Source organism: Cystoisospora suis, assembly GCF_002600585.1.
Source record: "Cystoisospora suis strain Wien I chromosome Unknown contig_4032, whole genome shotgun sequence".
Lineage (NCBI taxonomy): Eukaryota > Apicomplexa > Conoidasida > Eucoccidiorida > Sarcocystidae > Cystoisospora > Cystoisospora suis.
Genome location: NW_027156825.1, coordinates 1 through 20,583, shown reverse-complemented (window position 1 = coordinate 20,583; position 20,583 = coordinate 1). Strand labels below are relative to the sequence as shown.

General features: G+C 45.1%; 6 protein-coding genes across 6 annotated transcripts; 3 read left to right on the top strand and 3 right to left on the bottom strand.

Annotated features, from left to right (window-relative positions):
* Positions 1-213: 213 nt before the first annotated feature.
* On the bottom strand, positions 214-5,840 carry CSUI_007577 (uncharacterized protein). Its single transcript, XM_068067722.1, has one exon. The coding sequence runs from the start codon at positions 4,739-4,741 to the stop codon at positions 1,619-1,621; it is 3,123 nt and encodes a 1,040-aa protein (XP_067920305.1). The 5' UTR covers positions 4,742-5,840; the 3' UTR covers positions 214-1,618.
* Positions 1,958-3,873, top strand: CSUI_007578 (uncharacterized protein; the record flags this gene model as incomplete). The annotated part of the gene is made up of 3 exons (XM_068067723.1): positions 1,958-2,031; positions 2,659-2,775; positions 3,782-3,873. The coding sequence occupies exons 2-3, from the start codon at positions 2,673-2,675 to the stop codon at positions 3,871-3,873; spliced, it is 195 nt and encodes a 64-aa protein (XP_067920306.1). The 5' UTR covers positions 1,958-2,031; positions 2,659-2,672.
* A 1,357-nt stretch (positions 5,841-7,197) lies between the features above and the next one.
* On the bottom strand, positions 7,198-7,833 carry CSUI_007576 (uncharacterized protein). The gene has a single exon (XM_068067721.1). The coding sequence runs from the start codon at positions 7,605-7,607 to the stop codon at positions 7,455-7,457; it is 153 nt and encodes a 50-aa protein (XP_067920304.1). The 5' UTR covers positions 7,608-7,833; the 3' UTR covers positions 7,198-7,454.
* A 777-nt stretch (positions 7,834-8,610) lies between these two features.
* On the bottom strand, positions 8,611-20,577 carry CSUI_007574 (uncharacterized protein). Its single transcript, XM_068067719.1, has 5 exons — positions 18,703-20,577; positions 14,023-18,150; positions 12,421-12,540; positions 10,806-10,959; positions 8,611-10,471 (listed from the first exon to the last, which is right to left on the bottom strand). The coding sequence occupies exon 2, from the start codon at positions 15,118-15,120 to the stop codon at positions 14,653-14,655; it is 468 nt and encodes a 155-aa protein (XP_067920302.1). The 5' UTR covers positions 15,121-18,150; positions 18,703-20,577; the 3' UTR covers positions 8,611-10,471; positions 10,806-10,959; positions 12,421-12,540; positions 14,023-14,652.
* CSUI_007575 (uncharacterized protein) lies at positions 9,062-12,576 on the top strand (the record flags this gene model as incomplete). Its single annotated transcript, XM_068067720.1, has 3 exons — positions 9,062-10,431; positions 10,900-11,299; positions 12,307-12,576. 3 exons carry the CDS (start codon positions 9,062-9,064, stop codon positions 12,574-12,576), a joined length of 2,040 nt encoding a protein of 679 aa, XP_067920303.1.
* CSUI_007573 (uncharacterized protein) lies at positions 15,162-20,580 on the top strand. Its single transcript, XM_068067718.1, has one exon. It carries the CDS (start codon positions 16,878-16,880, stop codon positions 20,535-20,537), a length of 3,660 nt encoding a protein of 1,219 aa, XP_067920301.1. The 5' UTR covers positions 15,162-16,877; the 3' UTR covers positions 20,538-20,580.
* The last annotated feature ends 3 nt before the right edge of the window (positions 20,581-20,583 follow it).

Sequence of the window (20,583 nt, the reverse complement as noted above, 5' to 3'; positions counted from 1 at the left end):
CAGAAAAGCGAGAACCACTGAATCTCCTCTCTCTCTTTCAGTCCCTTTCTTTTCTTACAAAGTTGAGACACAACCTGTTCCTTCTTCAAGAGATGCTTTTCTCCATGCAACGGAAAACTTAACAACAAGCGAAATCTCACACATCCATCCATCCACCTATCTATCCTTAACCTGTCTATCTATCTATCCTTAACCTGTCTATCTATCTATCTCTATGAATGACTTCTCGAAAGAGTTCATTCTCACCATCGTGAGAAACAGAAAGCCAACGGGGGGCAGCACCAAGAAAAAGAAGGAAGCAAGGAAGAAGAAGAGAGAAGAGGAAGACAACGAAGAAGGAAGCCTGTCTTTTCTTCTTCTCCTCCCTTCCCTCCCGGTCCCGTCTTCCATTATTATGATCGTTCTTCTTTCTCTTGGTATGCTTGAAGATCCATCTCTATAGGGTATGAACAGCTATAGATGCATCTCTCTTCGCAAATCACACTACGAAGAAGAACGCTCACCCCCCGACCCCCCCCCACGCATCTCTCCTTCTTCTCTCAAGTCTCGCTCGGCTCTTCATAGCATGATGACTGCTTCGGAAGAAATTCATAAGGAGAATGAATGCATGCAAAGACAAACCAATAGATAAACAAATACTCACTGGATATATAGATACATAACATAGATCTACCAACCTTGGCTCCTTCTTTCGTTTTCTTCTCCTTCTCTTCTTTTCGGAGTGAGAAGAACAACTTCTTCAACAACGAATGAAATAGCACCCCGGGAAATCATTGACCTGGAATGTGTCTCGGTATGACGTGCATGTATCTAAAAAGGATCAATATACATAGATACATACAGAGCTAGCTAGATAGATAGATCGTTAATATACGTATACAAAACGAGAAGATTTGAGCGCACCTCAACAAACTGCATGCAAAGAATCGTCAAACAGGGGGTAAAACAAGTGCACGCAGTGGAAAGAAAGAAATTTACAGTCCCCCTCCGATAAAAGACTCCAGGTTGCGGGCTTTGTATGTATGCTCCGAAGAGCTTCTCCTTCTTCTGGCTCTTGTCGAAGACCAGGACTTTCTTTCGATCCATCCCATAACACAAAGAGAACTGAATTCGAATGGCTATCTAGCAACTAGACAGAGGTCTCTACATTCATCTATGTAGACAGGTCTATCTCTCTATCTATCTCTGTGACAGAATCCAAGAGGAGATCAAACTCCAGAGAAGAAGAGAGAAAGAGAACATGATGCGTCCGTCGTCTTTCCCCCCCTTCTTCGTGATGAAGGGAAGATAGAAACATACCGATTCGCACGCGAGGCTGACATATGGGCACCTGATTACGGAAAGCGGAATAGCATCTACCCATAGAGATGTATACAGACTCAGATATGTATTATACCTATCCTATATGGATGTATATACCTTCTTCTTTTCAAGCCTCTACTCATATACATATAGAGAGAGATACATACATATCTATGTATGTACATATATCTCTCTCTATGCACGGTCTCACTATGTACGGGTGTCTTCTTTCTTCCTTTCTTCTTTCTTTCTTTCTGTCTTTTTCCAAGAGGAGACATCGTCAAGTTGTCCTTTGTTTCAATCATTCATTCATTCCTTAAGATGAGGAAAACTTGCCATCCCCTTGGCTTTTTTGCAGATAGTCCGAATATGACGTGAGATCTCTTGCATACTGCTTAAGAACCTCATGTTCGATCTTGAGATTTTTGAAAGCCTCCTTGGCAATTTGAACTTTCTGTGTAAGAGCTTCATTGGACGTTTTAAGAGATTCCGACGCTTCATGTTCCACACTGATCTTTCCTTCGGCTATTCTTAACCTCTCTAGGAGCAACGCGACCTCGGCTTCTGTATTCTCGAGTCGATTCTTCATCATCGCCTTCTCTGCTAGAGCTTTCTGCTTTTGTGTCTCAGCCTCCATGACTTTTCTCTCCGTGGCAATTCTCGAAGAAGCATTGGGGGGGAGTTGACCATGAGGTGAAGTTCCCCCCCCAGAGAAAAACGAAGCTACAGGTGAGCCTCCTGACAGGCCTTGAGCTGTATGTACACCCGGAGGAGATGATGAAGAAGATAGCGTGGCGCTGCTCCCTCCTCCTCCTCCTGCTGCGCCTGCGACTTCATCTAGAGGGAGAGGTTGCGGAGAAGAGGATGAAGAAGAAGAAAAGAGAGAGCTAAGAAGACTTGCAATTCCTAGATTTGGGACATACGAAGAAGTTGAAGCAGCGGGTCCTGACGCTGATGCTGCTTCAGGCGTTGTATCTGTTGGACTACCTTGATGAGGGAATTCATTAGCGTAGAGAAGTTGTCTCTCGAGCTCATTATTGGACTTTCTTAGCTCCTGAAGAAGAGAATAGAGATCTTCAATGTCATCCCGAATCTTCTTTCCTTCTCTGTATAAATGTTTACTTGTTAAATTCCCCGCGCCCCCCCCTCCCACACCCCCAGTGGAACTGCTGCTACTATTACCACTATGACTATGAGCTCCTCCGCTAGTAAGACTTGAGCTGTTGCTCCCCTGAAACTTCTTTAAGGAGTCCAATCTCATCTTAAGCATCTCCGCAAGTTCAGGCTGTTTCTTTTGTTCTTCTTCATCTTGTACGGCCGCCTCCCCCCCCTTGGTCTTTCCTTCTTTCTTCTCAGCTCCCCCTTCCTTCATGCCTCTGAGAAATCCTCTTCCTAGGAATCTGCTTCCTCGAGAGGACGTTCCTGACGAGGCATGCGAGGTTGCGTTATCGCTATGGACGTCTGTAAGGCTAAGTATTCTCTTTCTTCCTTTCGCGTCGTTCTCTCCTTGAGTCGTTGCTTCTCGTCTTCTATCACGACTGCTTTCTTCTCCTCCTCCTCCTCCATCTCCTCGCCCTGACGAAAAGGACCCATGTGGCTTTCGTTTCTTGAAGAAAACATATCGTAGGACAAGAATGACAAGTATCGCTGTGACAATCGATTTCAGTATCGATTTTAATCGAAGGGAGTTTTGTCTTGCATATCCAGCCAAATCTCCTGCCTTCTTCTGAAATCCTCGCTTCAACCCGGAGAGCTTCCGACGATGAAGATTCTTCTCCTTTTGTACATCTGACTTCGAAGATTTCCCTCTCATTTGAAAATGCAGGGGAAGTCTTCGACGATCTTCACTTGATGAACCGACATCATTCATCGCAGAGGGGGATCTTCCTTTCTTCCTCTTCTTCGTTCTATCTTTATGACGAGCATCATCGTCGTCATCATCTTCTCCTCCTCCTCTCGAGAAAGCTTTATAGGAAAGAACGCCACCGATATCTGGAGGTGGGTCCAACATAACGCCTTTCCCTCCTCCTCCGCCTCTTCCTCGGCCTGGCGATGTATGGTGAAATCTTCTGTCCCCTTCTTCCTCTCCTCCTCTCTGATCAGTCTCTCCGCTTTTCAGCTTGAGCTTCTTTTCATCGAATCTCTTCATAGCAAGAGTAGCAGTGGTCGTAGGATTCTGATTCTGACGATTGTTCCATCCCGTCCACTGAAAGAGAGAAGAGAGACTGAAACTTCTCTTCTTCCCCTTCTTCTCTTCTTCCTCCTGTGAATGAAGTAAAAGGGGGCGATTCAGAGAAAAAGAACGTCTTTGTTTCTCTCTCTCTCTACGGCGTCGGCTAGACCTCATCAAATTATCTAGATCTCTCCCTTGCCTTATGATCGACACAATGGGAGGGTCTTCTACAGTCCCAGCCTTCTCATTCTTCTCTGAGTCACTTTTCTTATTCTCCTTGTTCTTCTTGCTCTTTCTTTCGTTCAGAGCCTCTTTCTCCCGGTGACCGTCTTCGAGAGATGGAGGAGGAGGAACTGTCTCGTCGTCTTCTTTCTTTCCGTCTGGGGAGAAGTTCATGAAAGATGTTGGTAAGGTAGAATGATAAGATCCATCTCCATCTTCCCCTTCTCTCACAACACTCTCTTCCTCTTCTTCAAGATACCGTTCTTTCACTCGAGAGAAAGAAGAAGAAGAAGACTCGTCAGATCTACGAGGTGCCCGAGAAGACCTGGAATGACTCTCCGAATCGATCGCCTCAGCGAACTCAAGTGAAAAGGACAGGGAGACAAGAGAAGGAAAAGAAGAAGAAGAAAGAAAGTGAGACGACGACGACGACGAAGAGGAAGTACGATGCGGTGTATGTACACCTAAATACGGGAGAGGACGTGTGAACAAATACACACTTGACAAGAGAAGAAAGGAAAAAAGCATACAAGGTACAGGAGGGGGAAAGCGGAAAGAAAGAAAGGATGATGATCGATCAAAAGAAAAAGAGGAAGACAAGGACCGTGATGTAAATCGACTTCTATTTTCGAAGTCAATCTGCTCAAAGTCAAAGGAATGTGTCTTAAGCCCTTGTTCGCCTCCCTCTTTCTCTTGCTTCGTCATCAGGGATCGAGGAGATACACCAGACACTGGAGCCATACCATGGAAGATGTTCTCTCTCTTGTTTCTTCCTTCTTTACTTTTGAAATGATTGAAGATGAACAAGGAAAGGAACGAAAGAGAGAGAGAAAGAAGAAAAGATAAAGAAAGAAAGAGATAGGAGAAAGAAGATTCAGTGATCTTCTTCATCATCTCTAGACAACAAGCAAATCCGTTTCTTTCGGTACCTCGGGTTGGTACTGTGGAATCAAAGGACCTTTCTCTTTCTCTTCTCCTCCTCCCTCTCTCTTGTACTTTTGCAGCGAGGACCATGGTCCCGGGCGTGATCATCTTCTTCTTCATTAGCGTTTGAAATAAAAAGAAGAAGGAAGAAGAAAAGTACTATACAGAAAACAGGAGAAATGTCACCCGTCCCCTTCGGGCATTGTCTCTATCTCTTTCAAATCGGAAAAGGGTATCACATACGTGCATGTATCTGTAGGGTGCTTTCTGAAGGGGATCTGCGTCAATGGTCTCCGAGTGTGTTAAGAATCTGGTCAAAAGACGACTGAATCTGCCACTGAACAAAGGGAAGTAAGGAATGAAGACGTCTCCAAGAAGGAGAAGAGGAGGGGGGGAGAACAAAAAGAGAAGAGGAGGAGGAAGAATCGTCCAAGCAGCGACCTTCTTCTTTTAAGAAAGCGACAAACTTCATTCCAGCCATACCAAGAGATAGTAAAGATCTCAAATCAAAAAGAGAGAAAGAAAAAAAGAAAGAAGGACATGGAACACGGTGTGACATGGAGGTCGATCCTGTTCAGAGAAGGAGGAATAGATCCACAAACCCTTCCTTCTTGTTACTTCAGCAGATTCGTTTTAGCTTCTTGACTGCCCTTCTTTCTTCTTTCTTTCCTCGTCTTTTTTTGCCTCCTTAGCACCTCTCATTCAAATTCAGAGAGAGTTGTGTCTTTCTCACCTCTCCTAGCGGTGAGTTCGATGATGTAGTAGGTCACGGGACAGGGTCATTGTAAGAGGGCTGCTAATGAGGGTGGAATGGTGGAAAAGAGAAACAACTGTTTGAAAAGACGGACGAAATGAGAAGATCTTGTGCCTGACGAAAAGGAGATGTTTAGTTAGACATGCTTTCCGTCTTATAAAGCTGAAAGCTTTCAAAGGACGTCGTTTTCCCCGGAGAGGGGACTGGCGGTCTTCCGACCGCAACGCCCGGACTCGCGCCGCCGGACAACGAGCAGAGGGAGTTTCTTGGAATGACGTGTTTCCATTACACGATACTTCTCTCTGTCTCTTTCTTTCTCTCTCCCTTTTCCCTTCACTTGATTCTCGAAAAGAGGACAGCTCTGTACTTCCCTCTCTCTCTTCCTTCTTTCGTCCTTTACTCGGACATCATAAAAGGAACGGAATAGCGGGATAGAGTTCTCCGTGTATCTGCTTTCGGTACTTTCGCAGGAAGGACTCGACACATAGATAGATAGATAGATCCATACATTGCATCATGTACGGGATCTGTTGTACTCTATCATAGCTCGGTCTTCTCTGGAGCTTTCGGTTCATGTAGGGTTCGTTGAAGGAGGGAGACCCTACAGGTTTGTCAGGAAGAGACTGGATCACCCGGCCTTCCTCCCGGTCCATCTGCCCCCGTGACAGTCTTTGACAAGGACAGGAAAAAAATTCAAACTGAACTTTCTCTTGCTGTATGAGTTCAGAAACGATTGCCTTTTCGAAGTGGCCTAGTTCCCTCCATATATAGATACATGTCTGCGCTATGCAATTCTTTTACCTACCTATGCATATATATCCACACCCGTGTTTCTGGCATCGCTAGTCGGCTGTGACTCTCGGTCTTGCGGTGACACACTCGGTTCTCAAAAGCGAAAGAAGAGATTGTGCTGCCATGCACCCTACGGTCGCAACCCTGCGCGTGGGTCCGCAATGCTCCGGCTCGCTACAGTGGCCGTCCTGTTGATCCCAATAGACACACTATAGTGAAACTACCGTGAAAAGGAGACTTATTACAAAGTTTACTGCGCTATGGGACGGCCCGAGATCCCCCTTCGCCCGGGGCGATCGCTGGCTTCCCGCGAAGGGTTGCGGTCTCGCATTTACCAAATGTCGCTGCGCTCGGGGGGAATGGGATAGAGCGGTCATGGGCACTTCCCCTGGCACGGTACTTCTCCCTCAATCCTCAAAATAAAGAGAAACGTACGAATAATGTCCGCTCCGCTCCCTTACCGCCGCCGCTCAACGACCCCCGCCCCGTCGCACGGTCCAGCGCCTCCCCGCGGCCGCCGCCCGCGCGGCTGCGGGCGCCCCTACTCTCGGCCGACTGCCGAATATTGGCCCCCGCCGCATGAGCGCGGTGGCTTCTGCGAATGCCGCCGGCTACTCTATTGCATTAGCGGTAATTAGCCGGCTCGAGTGGATCCTGCGGGGCATGTCAGAGATTCCTTTGCTCAGTCGGGTCCAATGAGTAAGCATATGTTGGATGTAGCTGGCAAACTGGAACTGCGGATTCGCGTCGTCATTGTGTGCCTCAGCTGGTGCCCATTGCCACAGATACCACGACGGACTGAGAACATTCTTTGCGGTACTCTTATGCCTGGCTAGCTAGCTACTGCTACTACTAACGACCCCCAGTATTCCGGCTATCCTTCCCTTGTCGCACATTAGGCGAAGCCTGTATGGCGGGATGCCCGCCCGGCCTCGTGACGGTTCGCCATTTCCGCAGAGGCTGAAATGGGAGGAGAACAGGTACCCTCCGAGGAAGAAGAACACATTAAGAGGAGCTTAGATGGAAGCAAACAGGAGTTCACGAATCATCTTCAAGGCTGTGATGACTTCAAAACGCCACTGCCAGGTGAGAAAGTTTCTTTGACGAAAAGGAGAGGAAGAAAAAAGTAGTACACCACCCGCTCGTCGCGGTACGCCGCGTTATTGTCGGGAGAATGAGAGGAAGAAGGGATAAAAATGATCGCACCATTGTCTGCTCGATGCTTTTCCTCTTCTTTCTCAAGTTTTCCTGGTGTCCACGTATTTGAAAGCAGGGTTCCAGCCGAGCTTAAGACAAGAGGAATCTGGAGGAAAGCTCCTGAGAACGAAGCATCATACTCAACAAGAGAAGTGTTTCTGACAGGCAGGTGTCAGTCGGTTTGCGAGGTGTCACGGGAGCTAAGATCACACACTCCTGTCTGGTGCTTTTTCCTTCCGTCATCGGGATTAACTTCACGAGAAGACGACTAAAGAAGGAAAGACATGCAAAAGGAATTCTACCTACTGACAAACGCGGAAGAATCCCTGCCGTATTGTCGATTGCCGTCGTCACATATTCGGAGAATTCGAGTGACCATTGAATTGCCTCCCTCGACTCCTATCCTCATTTTCTGTGTCTATTTACCCAGGAGGAAGAGTGGTACTGGTACCTTGTCCGTTGTGATGAAGGTTGCTGAGAGCATCTCTGAAAGCTCAAGAGTGACGTTCTCTTTTCCCTTGTGGCCGTGACAAGGAAAAGGAAGTCGTAGACGATAGCAAAGAAGGAAGTTTTGTTTCGATGCCACGGTGGGTGATCGGCCCAACATGCATGCATGCGTCACCATCGTTTTTCCTTCAGCCGGAGAACCGACGAAAGAGAAGGCTACACACATCTCCTTTCTTCAATTGTTCCTAGTTGCCCTTTGACAGGAAGTGTCGTGTCCAAAAAAAAGGGGTGGGGGAAAAAGTCTGTTTTATAATGGCGGTTTTCCGGTCTCCAAGAGGCATCTTCAAATGGAGAAGAAGATCGATGATGAAAGCGATGCACGAACTGGCAGCTCTCAGCCAGCACTCTACACACGAGAGAAGGTTGCTCAGGGGGATGTGAAAGGGACAGAAGCGTATGTTTCAAGCGAGCTCGATTTCTTTCTTCACAAAAGAAGATGGTCTTCTTAGAACTAAGTGAACAGGTAGAATAACGACAGAGACAGAAAGACGACGACAAGATCTTTCTGCTGGTACGTGGCTAGCTGGGCGGACTTCCCCGTGTGGACAAGAGCTATGCCTCTTACTGAGGAAGTACAAGGGAGGAAGCAAAGAGGAGAGAGAGAGGCAGAGATCTCTCGTTCTTCTGCACCTCGGTCTTTTCGTCAGATGAAAGACAGACTGTAGAGAGGCTGTCTTCTTCTTGAGTTATCATAGCCATGCTAATCACATCCATCCATGCAACAAAGAAGGTAACCATTCAGCATACACCTTACACACCTGCAGACGTATCCAGACACGTGTCTGTCCATACATACATACACCTAGATATGTGCGTACATAGAGATATAATGAGCCAGAGATAGATATATAGAAATGTATCCATCTCCATCTATCTCTTTTCTGTTCTCCATGCAAGGAATCTGATTCTTCCCTCTCAGTTTTCTTCTTCTTTAGGGTCTTCGCTACCATCAGGAGGTAGACAACATTTTTCATCGGCATAGCCTTCCCTCTTGGGGAGAAGATGACATACCAGCCAGAGATCTTGAGTTCTTTAAGTAACCGTCCGTCCGGGTAGGACTGAAGTGATAGCAAGACAGCCTGAGATTTGTCACACTTCTCTTCACCCTGTCGGCTATTATCTGTCTTTAGAAAAAAAAGTAGGAGGGAAAGAAAAGATTTCTTGGGTCATCTAAACTTGGACTAGCTATGATGAAGAAACCGAGAAACGCGACCCCTACTGCTATCTCTTCGTCAACAACTCCTCCCTCTTCTTCTTCTCTGAAGATGTATAGAAAAGCTTTGGCTATAAGAAGAAGCAGCAGGAAGAAGTTTTATGGAGAGAATGAAGAAGAAAAGAAAGAAAGAGACGCAAGAAAGGAAGATAAGACGACCACAAAGACCTTCTTGAAAGAAGAGAAGACGCACATACCTGCTTCAAAGAAACTTCATCCGCCCAGCAGTTGCCCGAGTACTTCTTCTTCTCTTATTCCCCCACTTTCTTCTCGTGAACAAGGAGCAGATGAAAAGAACTTTTCAAACGGCCATGGACGCTTCAAAGAAACACTTCAAACAAAGACATCTCCCAGCCACCAAAAAAGCTTTATGAGAACAAAGAAAGAAGAAAGAAGAACAGCACCCCCGCAGTGGACTCCTACTTGTCTTCATCATCCTTATTCTAATCCCACTGCTACTGCTCTTTCTATTGCCATTTCTGGGACTCCCTCTAAAACTTTCATCCATCCGAAAAGAAAAGAAGAACACGGAGAGCAAGACTTCTCCTTCTCATCTTCTTGGAAAAGCTCCCGTGTGACTTCCCCTTCAGAAAAGAATGCCTCTACTACTCATTCTTCTTCTTGCTTCCCTTCATCATCTTCTTCTTCTTCATCTTCTTCCTCTTTCTCTTCTTTATCGATGTCCTGTGAGCCGCAGGAAGCTACAAATCTCCATGATGAAGATGAAAAGGAAGAGCGTCCTTGTTCTCCTACATGTCTAGATGCCATCCTCGCGAAAGAATCGAGGACGAAAAGCACCCCAGGAGAAAAGCAAGAAAAGGAAAGAAAAAGAGATCTGGATGATGAAAAGAACAAGCCTCGGCAACCCAATTCCAAAAGGAGCCATTACCTCCCCCAGTCTAGAAAAATCAAGAAGAAGCTCAAAGATGCATCACTCCTCGACGCAACAAGAACTCACACAGAAAGTCAAGAGGAGACAAATGAAGAAGAAGATGAAGAGGAGACGAGTCAACAAGAAGAAAAGAACTTAGATGAACTGACAAGAATCATGTTAGAAGAGATCTCTGATAGATCGAACTGGACAGGTCTTATATCGAAGGCTCTGGAAGAGGGGAGATCGACATTACCTCGCTCTTATCCTCGGGAGTTCAAGTCTTCCCAGTATCGCCGGATCTTTTCTTCTCTTCCTATGTCTTTACCTTTACTCGAAATGATCGAGGAAACCGAAAGTCTTCTGAAACAAGCTCTCGATCCTCTCTTAACGTGTCAACACACTCTCCATGCATGCCAGGAGTGCGAAGTTCCACCTGATGATCTTCGACTCCCCGAAGATCTACTCCCTCACGTGTAAGAAGAAATATCATCGTAGAAAGAAAGAATGAAAGGGCTAAAGAAATAAAGAATTGAAAGGCAAGAGAGAAAGATAAAAACATGGGGAGCTTTACTTATTGCCTTTATCTTCAAGGACTCTCACTGGGCTGTTCGGTCGTGAAGAAAAGGAAGAGATATGACCACGGCGTAAGGAGATGAATGTATGAGAGCATCCAGAAGACTGAAGGAGTGTACATACACCTAGAGGGATGAGCGACTTGGATGGAAAAGACCTAGAAGAAAACTGGAATGTAAGAGAACTTCAAATTAAATGATAGAGAGAAATCAGATTCTTCTCCTTTTTCTACAGATACAGTTACTACTGTGACGACAGTGAAATGTAGTCCTACTGCTTTTCTTCTTCTTCGCATCGTTGTTCCACTCCTTCTTCTCTTTTTATCTGTTGCTTGTTTCTTTCTGACTCTGTCCATCTTCTCTGTGTAGATCTAACTCTCCATCGTCTTCTCCTCCATCGCATCTCCGTGGAGTATATCGGCGATACCTCTGGTGTTGCAGAGAGAAGAGAGTGAAACTTCTACATGTGCTAGAGAAAAGAGAAAAAATGCTGAAAGCCTACTATGAAGAATCTATTCAAAAAGGAGAAGAAGAGATCTCAAGTGCATGCAAGAAACATGATGAAAGCGATAAGGAGGAAAAACGGATGACCTCGGCTAGAGCTTCATCTCACTCCCACAGATCAACTACAGACTGTTCAGAACTGCAGGCAAAACTGAGACCTCAGACCTTTGATAGAAGCGGAGGATTCATGATGAAAGGAAGGACACATGAAGAAAACATTCATGCAACAAATAAACTTCGATTACTCGGTGAAAGGAGTAACCACGTAAGTTTCTGTCTTTCTGGCTTTGCCATACATCTCTCTCCGGATATATTTGCCTACACAGACATACGTAGCAACTACGTAGAAAAGGCTCTTATTCAGTGCTACAAACTCTTTCTCGTGTTTGAAGCGTCTTCCGTTTCGTTAAAAGGGGCGAAATGGGGTGAGTTTTCCTATATCACGTTATCTTTCTCCCGGTGTGTGGGAAGACTGAAAGCATGACAGAACATGAAAATTGTGACAGAGCTAGACAGGAAAGGAAGGTATGGTTGTCGGCTGTATGTACACTTGAATGCAGCTGTCGGTGGTATGTACACATTCAGGCAGCTATCGAGTGTATATTCACCGCGACAAATTTGTCTGGTGTATGTACTCATCCCGTACGTATATACCAGTTGTGGGGCGTAGATACACCCGAGTACGGTTATCGAGTGTAACTACACCTGAAAAGGGTTATCCGGTGAATGTTTACCCAATTTAACCCCGTGGTGAATACACATCTCATTTTCCTTGGTAAATACACCTCAGCTTGTTTCACCTGTCTACATCTTCGTCAATCAGTTATTCCTGCGCATGTACTCCTTAGTCTATTCTTCCGGTGTACGTACACTACAAACCCTTGTTCCGGTGTACGTACACCACAAACCGTTTTTCCGGTGTATACACGCCTCCACTTGTTTTACCGATGTATCCATACCTCAGTTGAGTTTCCGGTATATGTACATCTCATATCATTTTTCCGATGTATGTACACTGCAACTCATCTCTCCGGTGTATGCACACCTCAGTTTATTTTGCCGGTGTATATACACCTCCATTTGTTTCTCCTGTGTAAATACACCTCAATTTGATTTTCCAGTGTGTATTCTCCTCAGTTTACTTTTTTGGTGTATTTATGCCCCTCGACGTGGTTTTCGGGTGTACGTGCACCTCAGTTCGCTTGTCTAGCGCACGTACCCTCCAGTGTATCACTCAAGTGTATATACACCCCGTCATGTGTATTCCCACAGGTCAGAGCAGAAAGGGAAATGCGACAGAGAAGAGTAAAAGAATTGCAGAAACGTCAGGAAATTTCCTCCTGCGCTCATCTCGAAGGAGACAGGCAAGCAGGAAGAAAACCATACCCTCAGGATTGCTTCATCCCTTCTTCTGGCATCTCATCCTCTTCATCAGCTCGAAATCTCCACCGAGTAGAAAAATCCTCTCTTCACGGCCATCATCGAAATGAAGAAGATTCTTCATCTCTGCATGACGGGACAAAAGAAAAGTATGTAAAATAAAGGGGGATCAGGTTGTCGAGTCACTTCCCCGCCCGTCACAAAAGCAGAGATCCTCTCTGAGTAAGAGGAGCAAGTCGCTTCACAAATCATAGGCTACGATAGCTTGTTAGGAGAAAAGAAAGCAAGGCATAGGCCAGGGAGAAAGAATAATAGGGACAGGCTAGCAGCCTTAATGTTGTTGAGTATTCACTGAAACAAAGATCACACGTAAATTATAGATCCGCGAGAGAGGAACAGTCAGTGGGTGTCTTTCCATAGACACGATCTATCCCTGTAGCTATTTATTTCAAGCCGTAAGTGGAAATTAGAAGATGGGGCTGTGAGGTTTCATGTATATATGCGCATACATACCTGCTCTATGTTAAGACACCTGGACGTGTGATATGGAGATGATAGGAAGACGCGTGTTTATGTATGTATAGTCTTCATATATACAGGCATAGGATGGGTGTCGTTGTCTCAGCTGGCTGCTTCACATAGACTACGTGTACATTCCGAGAAAGCCTTCCACCAGTTCGGCTCTGCCCTAGAAAACTATCTACGACTTCTCTCTCTCGCCTTCGATGATCGACCGAGAGATCTTGAAAGAGAAATGAGTGCTATCGCTTGACTCTCAACGAAACAGAGCTAAAGAAAGACAGAGATGTATATCTATCTCTCTGTCTGTATCTCTGTATGCATGTAGGTTTAGAGGTGAAGAGGATCAAGGGGGCAACTGCATGTGTTTGTAGCTGCACGTGATTAGGGGTACATAGAGATACTTGTGAGAAGGGTAGCAGATACACAGATAGAAGACGGGCAGAGAGAAAGGAGGTACGCAAGAAATTTGCTGTGTTCTTTCTTTTGGCTTTCGTTTTTTCCCTGTGCTATCTTCTCTTCTTTCCCAATATAAGCCGAGGGAAGAAGCTAGGAAGAACTATATCACAGCCAGCGATCGGAGTTTCATCAAGAAAAGACCCTTCTAAGAAGACAACCTCTCTTGTCTATCCTTCTAATGACTAGCTCAAAGACGGGAAGTCTCTAACAGCTGTGGTGATATACGAACACCACGATGAACGGCTGAAAGACTCTTTCCTTCTCTCTCTATTCCTTGGGAGGGAGAAAGTGTGAAGAGAGAATGAAGAACAAAGAAAGACAATGAGAGAAGGTTGACAAGGAGAGAAGAACAAGCAGAGAAAGAAACAGAGACCTCCTCTTTTTTCTTATTCCATGTGAGAGCCATCTCCCATCACTAGCACAGATGTCTCTCTCTCTCTACGATGTAAGTGTACGTACACCCTGTATGTGCCTAGGTAAAGATCTTCTTTCCTTTCTCGGACACTATACCTCTTTTGAAAAGACTTCTATTTGAGCTGTAGTCTCGGGAAGTGTGAGTGTCGAGTAAGACGAATCTTAATGAAGATGTTTCAGGAAAAAGAAAAGAAAAGGAGATAGCAGCACACTAACTTGGGTGAGAGGAGAGTCGTCTTCATGAACTTTCTTTCCTGCAGTAGGACTGCATAAAAGAAGACGAAAGAATGAGGAACCAAAGAAGAAAAACATAGCTTGGCTGTTTGATAGTCCTCTCTGCAGTGTATATACACCTGGTAGTTCGCTGCCCTCTCAACACCGTGCTCCTCTGTATGATGATGATGACGATGCTCGGATCACCTCATCACATCCAGTGAACACACAGCTCTCTCTGTTCTGAACAAGAGAGCTTCCTTCCTTCCTTTTTGCCAAAGACAACAGAAGAATCTAATTTTCTCACGAGTAAGATATCCGGATAGCGACCTTCCTCTCTGCAACGATGTCTACACTCTTCTACCACTTTCTCCACGAGCAACTACGAATGCCCCTGTTTCCTTCCTACCCCTCACGTCTGCAGTGTGTTCTTTTCAGCTCTCATTTTAATCAAATCATGTACGTTTCCTACCTATCCATCTTCTATCTAAACATCTCTCTTCGACTCGTCTTTCCCTACCAACTCTTCCTCTTACTTCAACTTGAACTGAAGGGGAGAACCTATCGTACAAAACTCGCTTTCTGGGATAAAAGTTCGCTTCTTTTCACAGATTCTTCTCATTCTCTCTTCTTCTAGTTAACCCCCCATTCTTTCTTTCTCTTTTCTTTGAGTTGGACCCAAAGCGGTTTTCTTTCTTTCTTTCTTCCTTCTTCTCTCGACCACACACCGACAAGAAGCGGAGTCAGCCAGAGAGGGGATAGAGCTAGATGAGAATCTTGATAGAGAAAAGAGACGGTGATGCCAAGAGGAATCGACTCAAGTTTTTGTTGAAGTGAAAAGAAAAAGAAAAGAAGAACGCTTCCTTTCTTTCTTTTCTCTTCACGTCTCCAGGTGGATAGCAACGGTAGTAGCGCTGGCGAGCGAAGAGAAACGAACGTCTCTTTCCCTCTTCCTTCTCTTCTGTTAACTCGCTCTCCCTTCTGACAAAGAGCACTTACCGAACTAGCGACCCAACACGAACGAAAGAAAGCGTTTAGAGAGAGAAAGGGAGATAGAAAAATAAAGAAAAAAGGAGAAGGTAAAAGAAAGAAGTTTCTCATTAGAAGGGAACATCCTGCGCGGTGCCCGTTGGCGCTCTTCACGGGAGAGAAGAGAAGAGTCAGTGAGGAAGGGTAAGTAAGCTATGGCTGCTTGCTGAATTTGTTCGCAGCATCATCACAAGTCCTTTCAAAGCCTTTTTCCTTTCTTTCTTCTTTCTTGTACGGAAAGAAAGTACGCTTTCTTTTCGTTCTTTACGGGATGAGTTTGCGCCAGTTTCTAGAGAGAATGGAGTCATCCGTCGCTCTCCCCCAGGAGAGAGAGGAACAGAGAAAGCGCGTGTGGAAGAGAAGGTAGCGAAGTTTCTTTTTCCATGCTTTCTTTCTTTCTTTTTCCATAATATGAACCTGAATGAAGTAAACAACGCCTAGGCTAGGCTTTGGCGAGCTTTGTCCTTCCGTTTTCCGTCGTTTTCTCTTCTTTTTCGTCTTTACCTCTCAGATATCAAAGGCGTTTCCCGCAGAGCAGATTTCTTTCTTGCTTTCTTCTTTTCTCTTGAAGATCGCTTTGCTACGCTTCACAGGAAGAAAGGAAAGGGGCGACGACTCGTTATGTAGCGGGGTGTGAGTTGTCCTTCATGAAACAAGCAAAGTTTGGTCATTTCGTGTGAGAGGCCCGTGGCTGAGAAAGAAGAAAAGAAAGAGAAGAAAAGAATGAAGGATAGAACTCATCACTTCTCCCTTCCTCTCGATTTTTCATGGACACGTCTTCCCTATCATGAGGTTTCTCTTTTCTTCCAACGAGTGATCCGTAGCAAATTCCTTTTCTCTTTTTTTCTCCCTCTCTTTCTCTTGTTTCTCGTATCGTCTTGTCTCATTCACAAACCTAACTAACTAGTACCCCATCCCTCTCCTTGTTTGAAAAGCCTCTTTCTTCTTCTCTTTCCGAGGTAACACATACATTTGTACAGAGGAAATGCAGAGAGAGAGAGAGATAGATAGAAAGGATGTCTTCGATGTGCTAGATGTCTACGAAGAACTAGAAGGATGGATCAACAGACGCCCGCATGTCGTTGTTGATCTGAGATATCACCCCGGACAGAAGAAGACATCTTCTTTCTTTCTTCATTCCTTAACAGAGGAGGTTCGTCTAACAGAGAAGGATGTCTGGAGGACTTTCATTCTAGAAAACAGAAGGGCGACAGGAAGAGTCGCAAGAGTGAAGAGGCTTGTCATCCCTTTCATCGTTAGCAAGATACCTTACGGCCAAAGAGATCATAAGAAAGATTCTTGCTTGTCTCGATCACTCGTTCATGAGGTCGCGCTAGTCTATTTTGTCCTTCTACTTCTTTTTCTCTGTCAATGAAGGAAGAAGACGAAGCACTGAAACATCAAAAGAAGAGATTAGGCCAAGTTTCTCTATACATCTTCTACAGTAGCAAGAAGACTAGTAAGAAGAATCTTCTCTATCCCTCTCTGTGTCTCTCTGACGTCTCGGAGAAGAGCTTCCTTTACGTCTTGAGAGAATCTATTTCTTCATAGAGAGAGAGAAAAGAATTGTCTTCGTTCTTCTTTTTCTTTTCACGTACTTATCTCACACTACAGCGGCAATAGAAGAGCACTCGTAGTAGGAGCGAGGGTGGTGGGTAGAATTCATCCTCAAGCTTCTTTGGGGGATTGACAAGGTTCGTTGGTCTTCATTCTTTCTTCCTTCTCTTGTCATTCTTCTCTCTCGGTTTTGCTGTGAAGAGCGCGTGACAGTTGAGAGAGCTTTCTACTGGGGTGTCTGTCTCTTCTCTCATTCTCTTCATGGGATCAAGATGGAAAAAGAGTGTGTCTGTACATACGTGCAACACGAAGAAGAGCTCGAGCAGACCAAGAAGAAGAAAGAGAAGAAGAAGCAGACGCTGAAAGAGCAGATATCTTCTTCCTCCTCGTCCTATATTTCTTCCTCTTCGTCGTTGTCCCCTTCATCATCGTGGAGAAACTCTCTGAAGAAAAGATCCGAAGGGCTGATGAGATGGCAAGATAAGAAAGAAGAACAAGAAGATCTTCCTCTTCCTGCGTTGGTCCTAAGACTTTCGTCTTCTCAAGATAAGGAAAACGAACTTTCTATTTCTTCTTCTTCTTCTTCCTTAGCTTCACAATTCCCTTCATCGCCGGTTCTCCCTTCTCTTTCGCTCTCGCGGAAAGACTCTCAAGAGAAAAAGACAGAAGAAGAAAAGGAAGAGAAGCACAAACAGAATGATAACGTTTTGATAGATCAGCAGAAGAAGAATTACGCGGTCAACATGATAGCAGATCAGTCGATCACCTCCCTCGTTTCTTCTTCTTCTTCATCCAATTCTTGTCCTTCTCTTTCTTCTTCTTCTTTCCCTTCTTCCTCTTCTTCATCGTCTTGCTGTCCTAGTTACCATACAAGTAGAAGCACATCGTGTGAGAATATCCCTCCTTCTTCTTCTTATCCTCCTCTTCCTTGTTCTCTCTCTTGTCCTAGCGGTGATAGTGAGCTTGGATGCTGTCCTGCCTCACGGCCTTCCACAGGAGAGAAGAAAGAAAGACTTTCTTTGTCTGAAGAAGAGAAAGAAGAGAGAAGAGAAGATGGCGAAAGAGAGAAGAAGAAGCACGACTTACCGGCGGTCGCTCCTGATCAGAGTGAGTTAGAGGAGAAGAAAGAGCGGAAGAAGAAAGACTTCGAGATAGAGCATCTGAAAGAACAAGGAATAGGCAGAAATGAAGAAGAAGAAAGACGCACTATAGATCAACAGACACTTCAGCATGAAGAGGCGTCATCTCGTGTTCCTTCTCAAGAAGTGAGTCGTTTCTTATCAGTTGAAGAAGAGGGCTCACCTAGTGACAAGGAAGAAGAAGAAATAGAGAAGAAGGAAGGAAGCTTGTTTAATGATAAGAGCGACGATATTCTTCTTGGGAAGGCGAGAGGAGAAGGGGGGGAGAAGGAAGAGGAAGAAGAAGAAGAACCGACAACGGCTATCACAGTGATTGCACTTCATCATTATCATCATGGCCATCAGAGTAAAGTTTCTTCTCTCAGTTGTGCCTCTTCAGGTGTCTGTACACCACAAGGGGAAGAGCCTGAAGGAGACATGGAGACAGGAGACAGAAAGATGAAAGATCTCGAACAGACGACACCTCAGCACGACGACGCCACGAAGCCCCGAGGAGAAGATGAAAAGAAAGAGGGAGAGAGGGAAAGACAGATGAAAGATGTTGAAGGAGAGATGAATGCTGATAGAAAGAAGAAAGAAGATTCAACTGAAGAAGAGGTTCAAGAAGAAGAAGAAGAGAAGAAGAAGACTGGCATGGATGAGGGACACCAGCAAGGGGGTAGAGCGATGAATGAAGAGAGACACGAAGATCATTCCCAGATTCAAAAAGAGAAAGACAGAGATGAACAAGAAGAAGAAGAAGCAGACGAAGAGAGAAGAAACAAAGGGAGAAGAGTTCAAGAACTTCTGTCCTCGACGACCCAAGTGATGATGCAGCGACTTCAGATTCTCAAAGAAAGTCTCATCACTCGGGAAGAGATGATTGAGGCGTTGATAGCTCGGTGTCGAGAAAGAGAAGAAGAACTGAAGTTTCTAAAAGAACTTTTTCCTGCTATTATGAGCGAGAATCTCAACTTACGTGAGGAGCTCTTTCATACGAAGAGAAGTCTCTCCAACGCAAATCTCCTCTTGAAGTCGAACCCCCGAAGAAGAGGAGAAAGATATGGAGAGAAAGACAAGAAAGAAAACATGAATTACCAGCCTCTCCCACCGTCTCAGCAGATCCCTTTTCTTCGTCTTCCCCTGTCTCCCTCACATAAGCAAAGAAGCGAAGCAGACGATGAGAATGAGCGTCACAGTCAAGAAAGCACTAGTAGAACTGCGTATCATCTCGGGGCTAGGTGCAACAAAGGGAAAGGAATGGGAGAAGAGAAAGCAGAAGAAGAGGAAGACTATGACAAGACGGCTTGCTGCATTGTGAATCTAGATGAAGAAGAAGATGAAGATGAGGAGGAAATGGAGAGAAGAGGAGGATTTGAAGAAGTAGGAGACTCCTCCTTTTCATTCGGGGAAGTCGAGTATGAGAGTGCAGTCGACTTTGTAAGAGAAAGAGAACAAGGAGAACAAGAAGAGAGAAAGAAAAGAATGAAGAAGACAAGAAAGAAGAGAAGAAGGAAACGAATCATCAGTCCAGAGAGTCAGTGGTGGGGTATCGATGAAGGAGTCATAGAAGAAGAAGAAGAGGAAGAAGAAGAGGAAGAGGATAGACGAATGAGAAAGATAGATATCACCCCGTTGATGGTCGATAAGAGCAGCCAGACAGACATCTCTTTTCCTCATTCACATCAGACACATCATGTCTCTTTTGATCTCTCAAATTCTCAACGAAAAAGAACTTCTTCTTCTCCTCTACCTCATCAATATCCATCTTCTTCTTCTTCATCTTCTTCTCTTGGTCATGATCCCCATCCGGCGCTATGTTGTTCTCCTTCTTATGTTCTTCCTTCACCTCGATGTTCCTCTTCTTCTCTTCTCAAGCCTTCTGCGTATGCGACCTTTATCCGGTGGAAGTACAGAGAAAAGAGAAGAGAAAGAAAAGAAGGATGGAGAAAAAGAGGTAGCCGAGGACTCACGTCTTCGATAGACGACGCTTCTTCTTCTTCTTCTCCTCTTCATGTTGTGAATGCTTGTGAATACATTCATCCCGTCCATTTATCTCCTCTCTGTCTTCTTTTGAGAGGAACCTTAAGAAGAAGAAGAAAACTCCAAGATGAAAGAGATGTCTTGAAGAAGATTAATATCCTCTCAACTCCTCCCAGTGGAACAGTCGCTTCTATGCACCAATCTCCTTGTTCTCCTCGTTCATCTCCAGCATTCTCGTCTGTCCGTCTTCCTTCTTGTTCCTCCTTTCTTGACGAGGAGAAGAACGACGAGCAGTGGATATCGCAGTGGTTAAGATTGCAGTTTAAGAGCGAATTTTGCTTAACTCCTCCTGAGAGCTTGAGCCGAGATGTCTCCCTAGTGAATACGACCTCTCACACAACTTCTCACTTCTCCCCTCTATCCAATTCTCTCTCTGACTCTGCTTCTTTTTCTTCTTCTCAAGGACACTATGGGTATCAAGAAGATAAAAGCAGTCTGTGTATTGGGGAGGTGTATCATCGAGATGTGGATAGAAACTATCGATTCACTAGTCGCGGCGGTTCCTTTGAGAGAGATGGAGAGCAAGAAGAAGAAGAAGAACAAGGCCGCGAGACCGAAGGCCCACTTGGCGCTGAAGAAGACAGAGATACAAAGAGGGAAACGGACATGAAGAGAGAAGAGAGACAAAGCAACACAGAGAAACAGAGAGTGTCAGAAGAAAGAGATCCTCGAGAGAGATCTTCAATAAGAAAAAGACTTTCACCATCTGCACTTATTGGCTCGAAGATCTGTTGGTGGTGGGTTTTTCTTCTCAATCCTTCAGGCTTCTAGACATGAGAAAAAGAGGATACTTTGAAGAAGAGAGAACAAGAAGAAA

Bases quoted from the DNA above. Each gene is read 5' to 3' on its own strand.
- CSUI_007573 (XM_068067718.1), top strand. From the start codon at position 16,878: ATGGAAAAAGAGTGTGTCTGTACATACGTGCAACACGAAGAAGAGCTC.
- CSUI_007574 (XM_068067719.1), bottom strand. From the start codon at position 15,120: ATGAGAAACTTCTTTCTTTTACCTTCTCCTTTTTTCTTTATTTTTCTA.
- CSUI_007577 (XM_068067722.1), bottom strand. From the start codon at position 4,741: ATGAAGAAGAAGATGATCACGCCCGGGACCATGGTCCTCGCTGCAAAA.
- CSUI_007576 (XM_068067721.1), bottom strand. From the start codon at position 7,607: ATGACGGAAGGAAAAAGCACCAGACAGGAGTGTGTGATCTTAGCTCCC.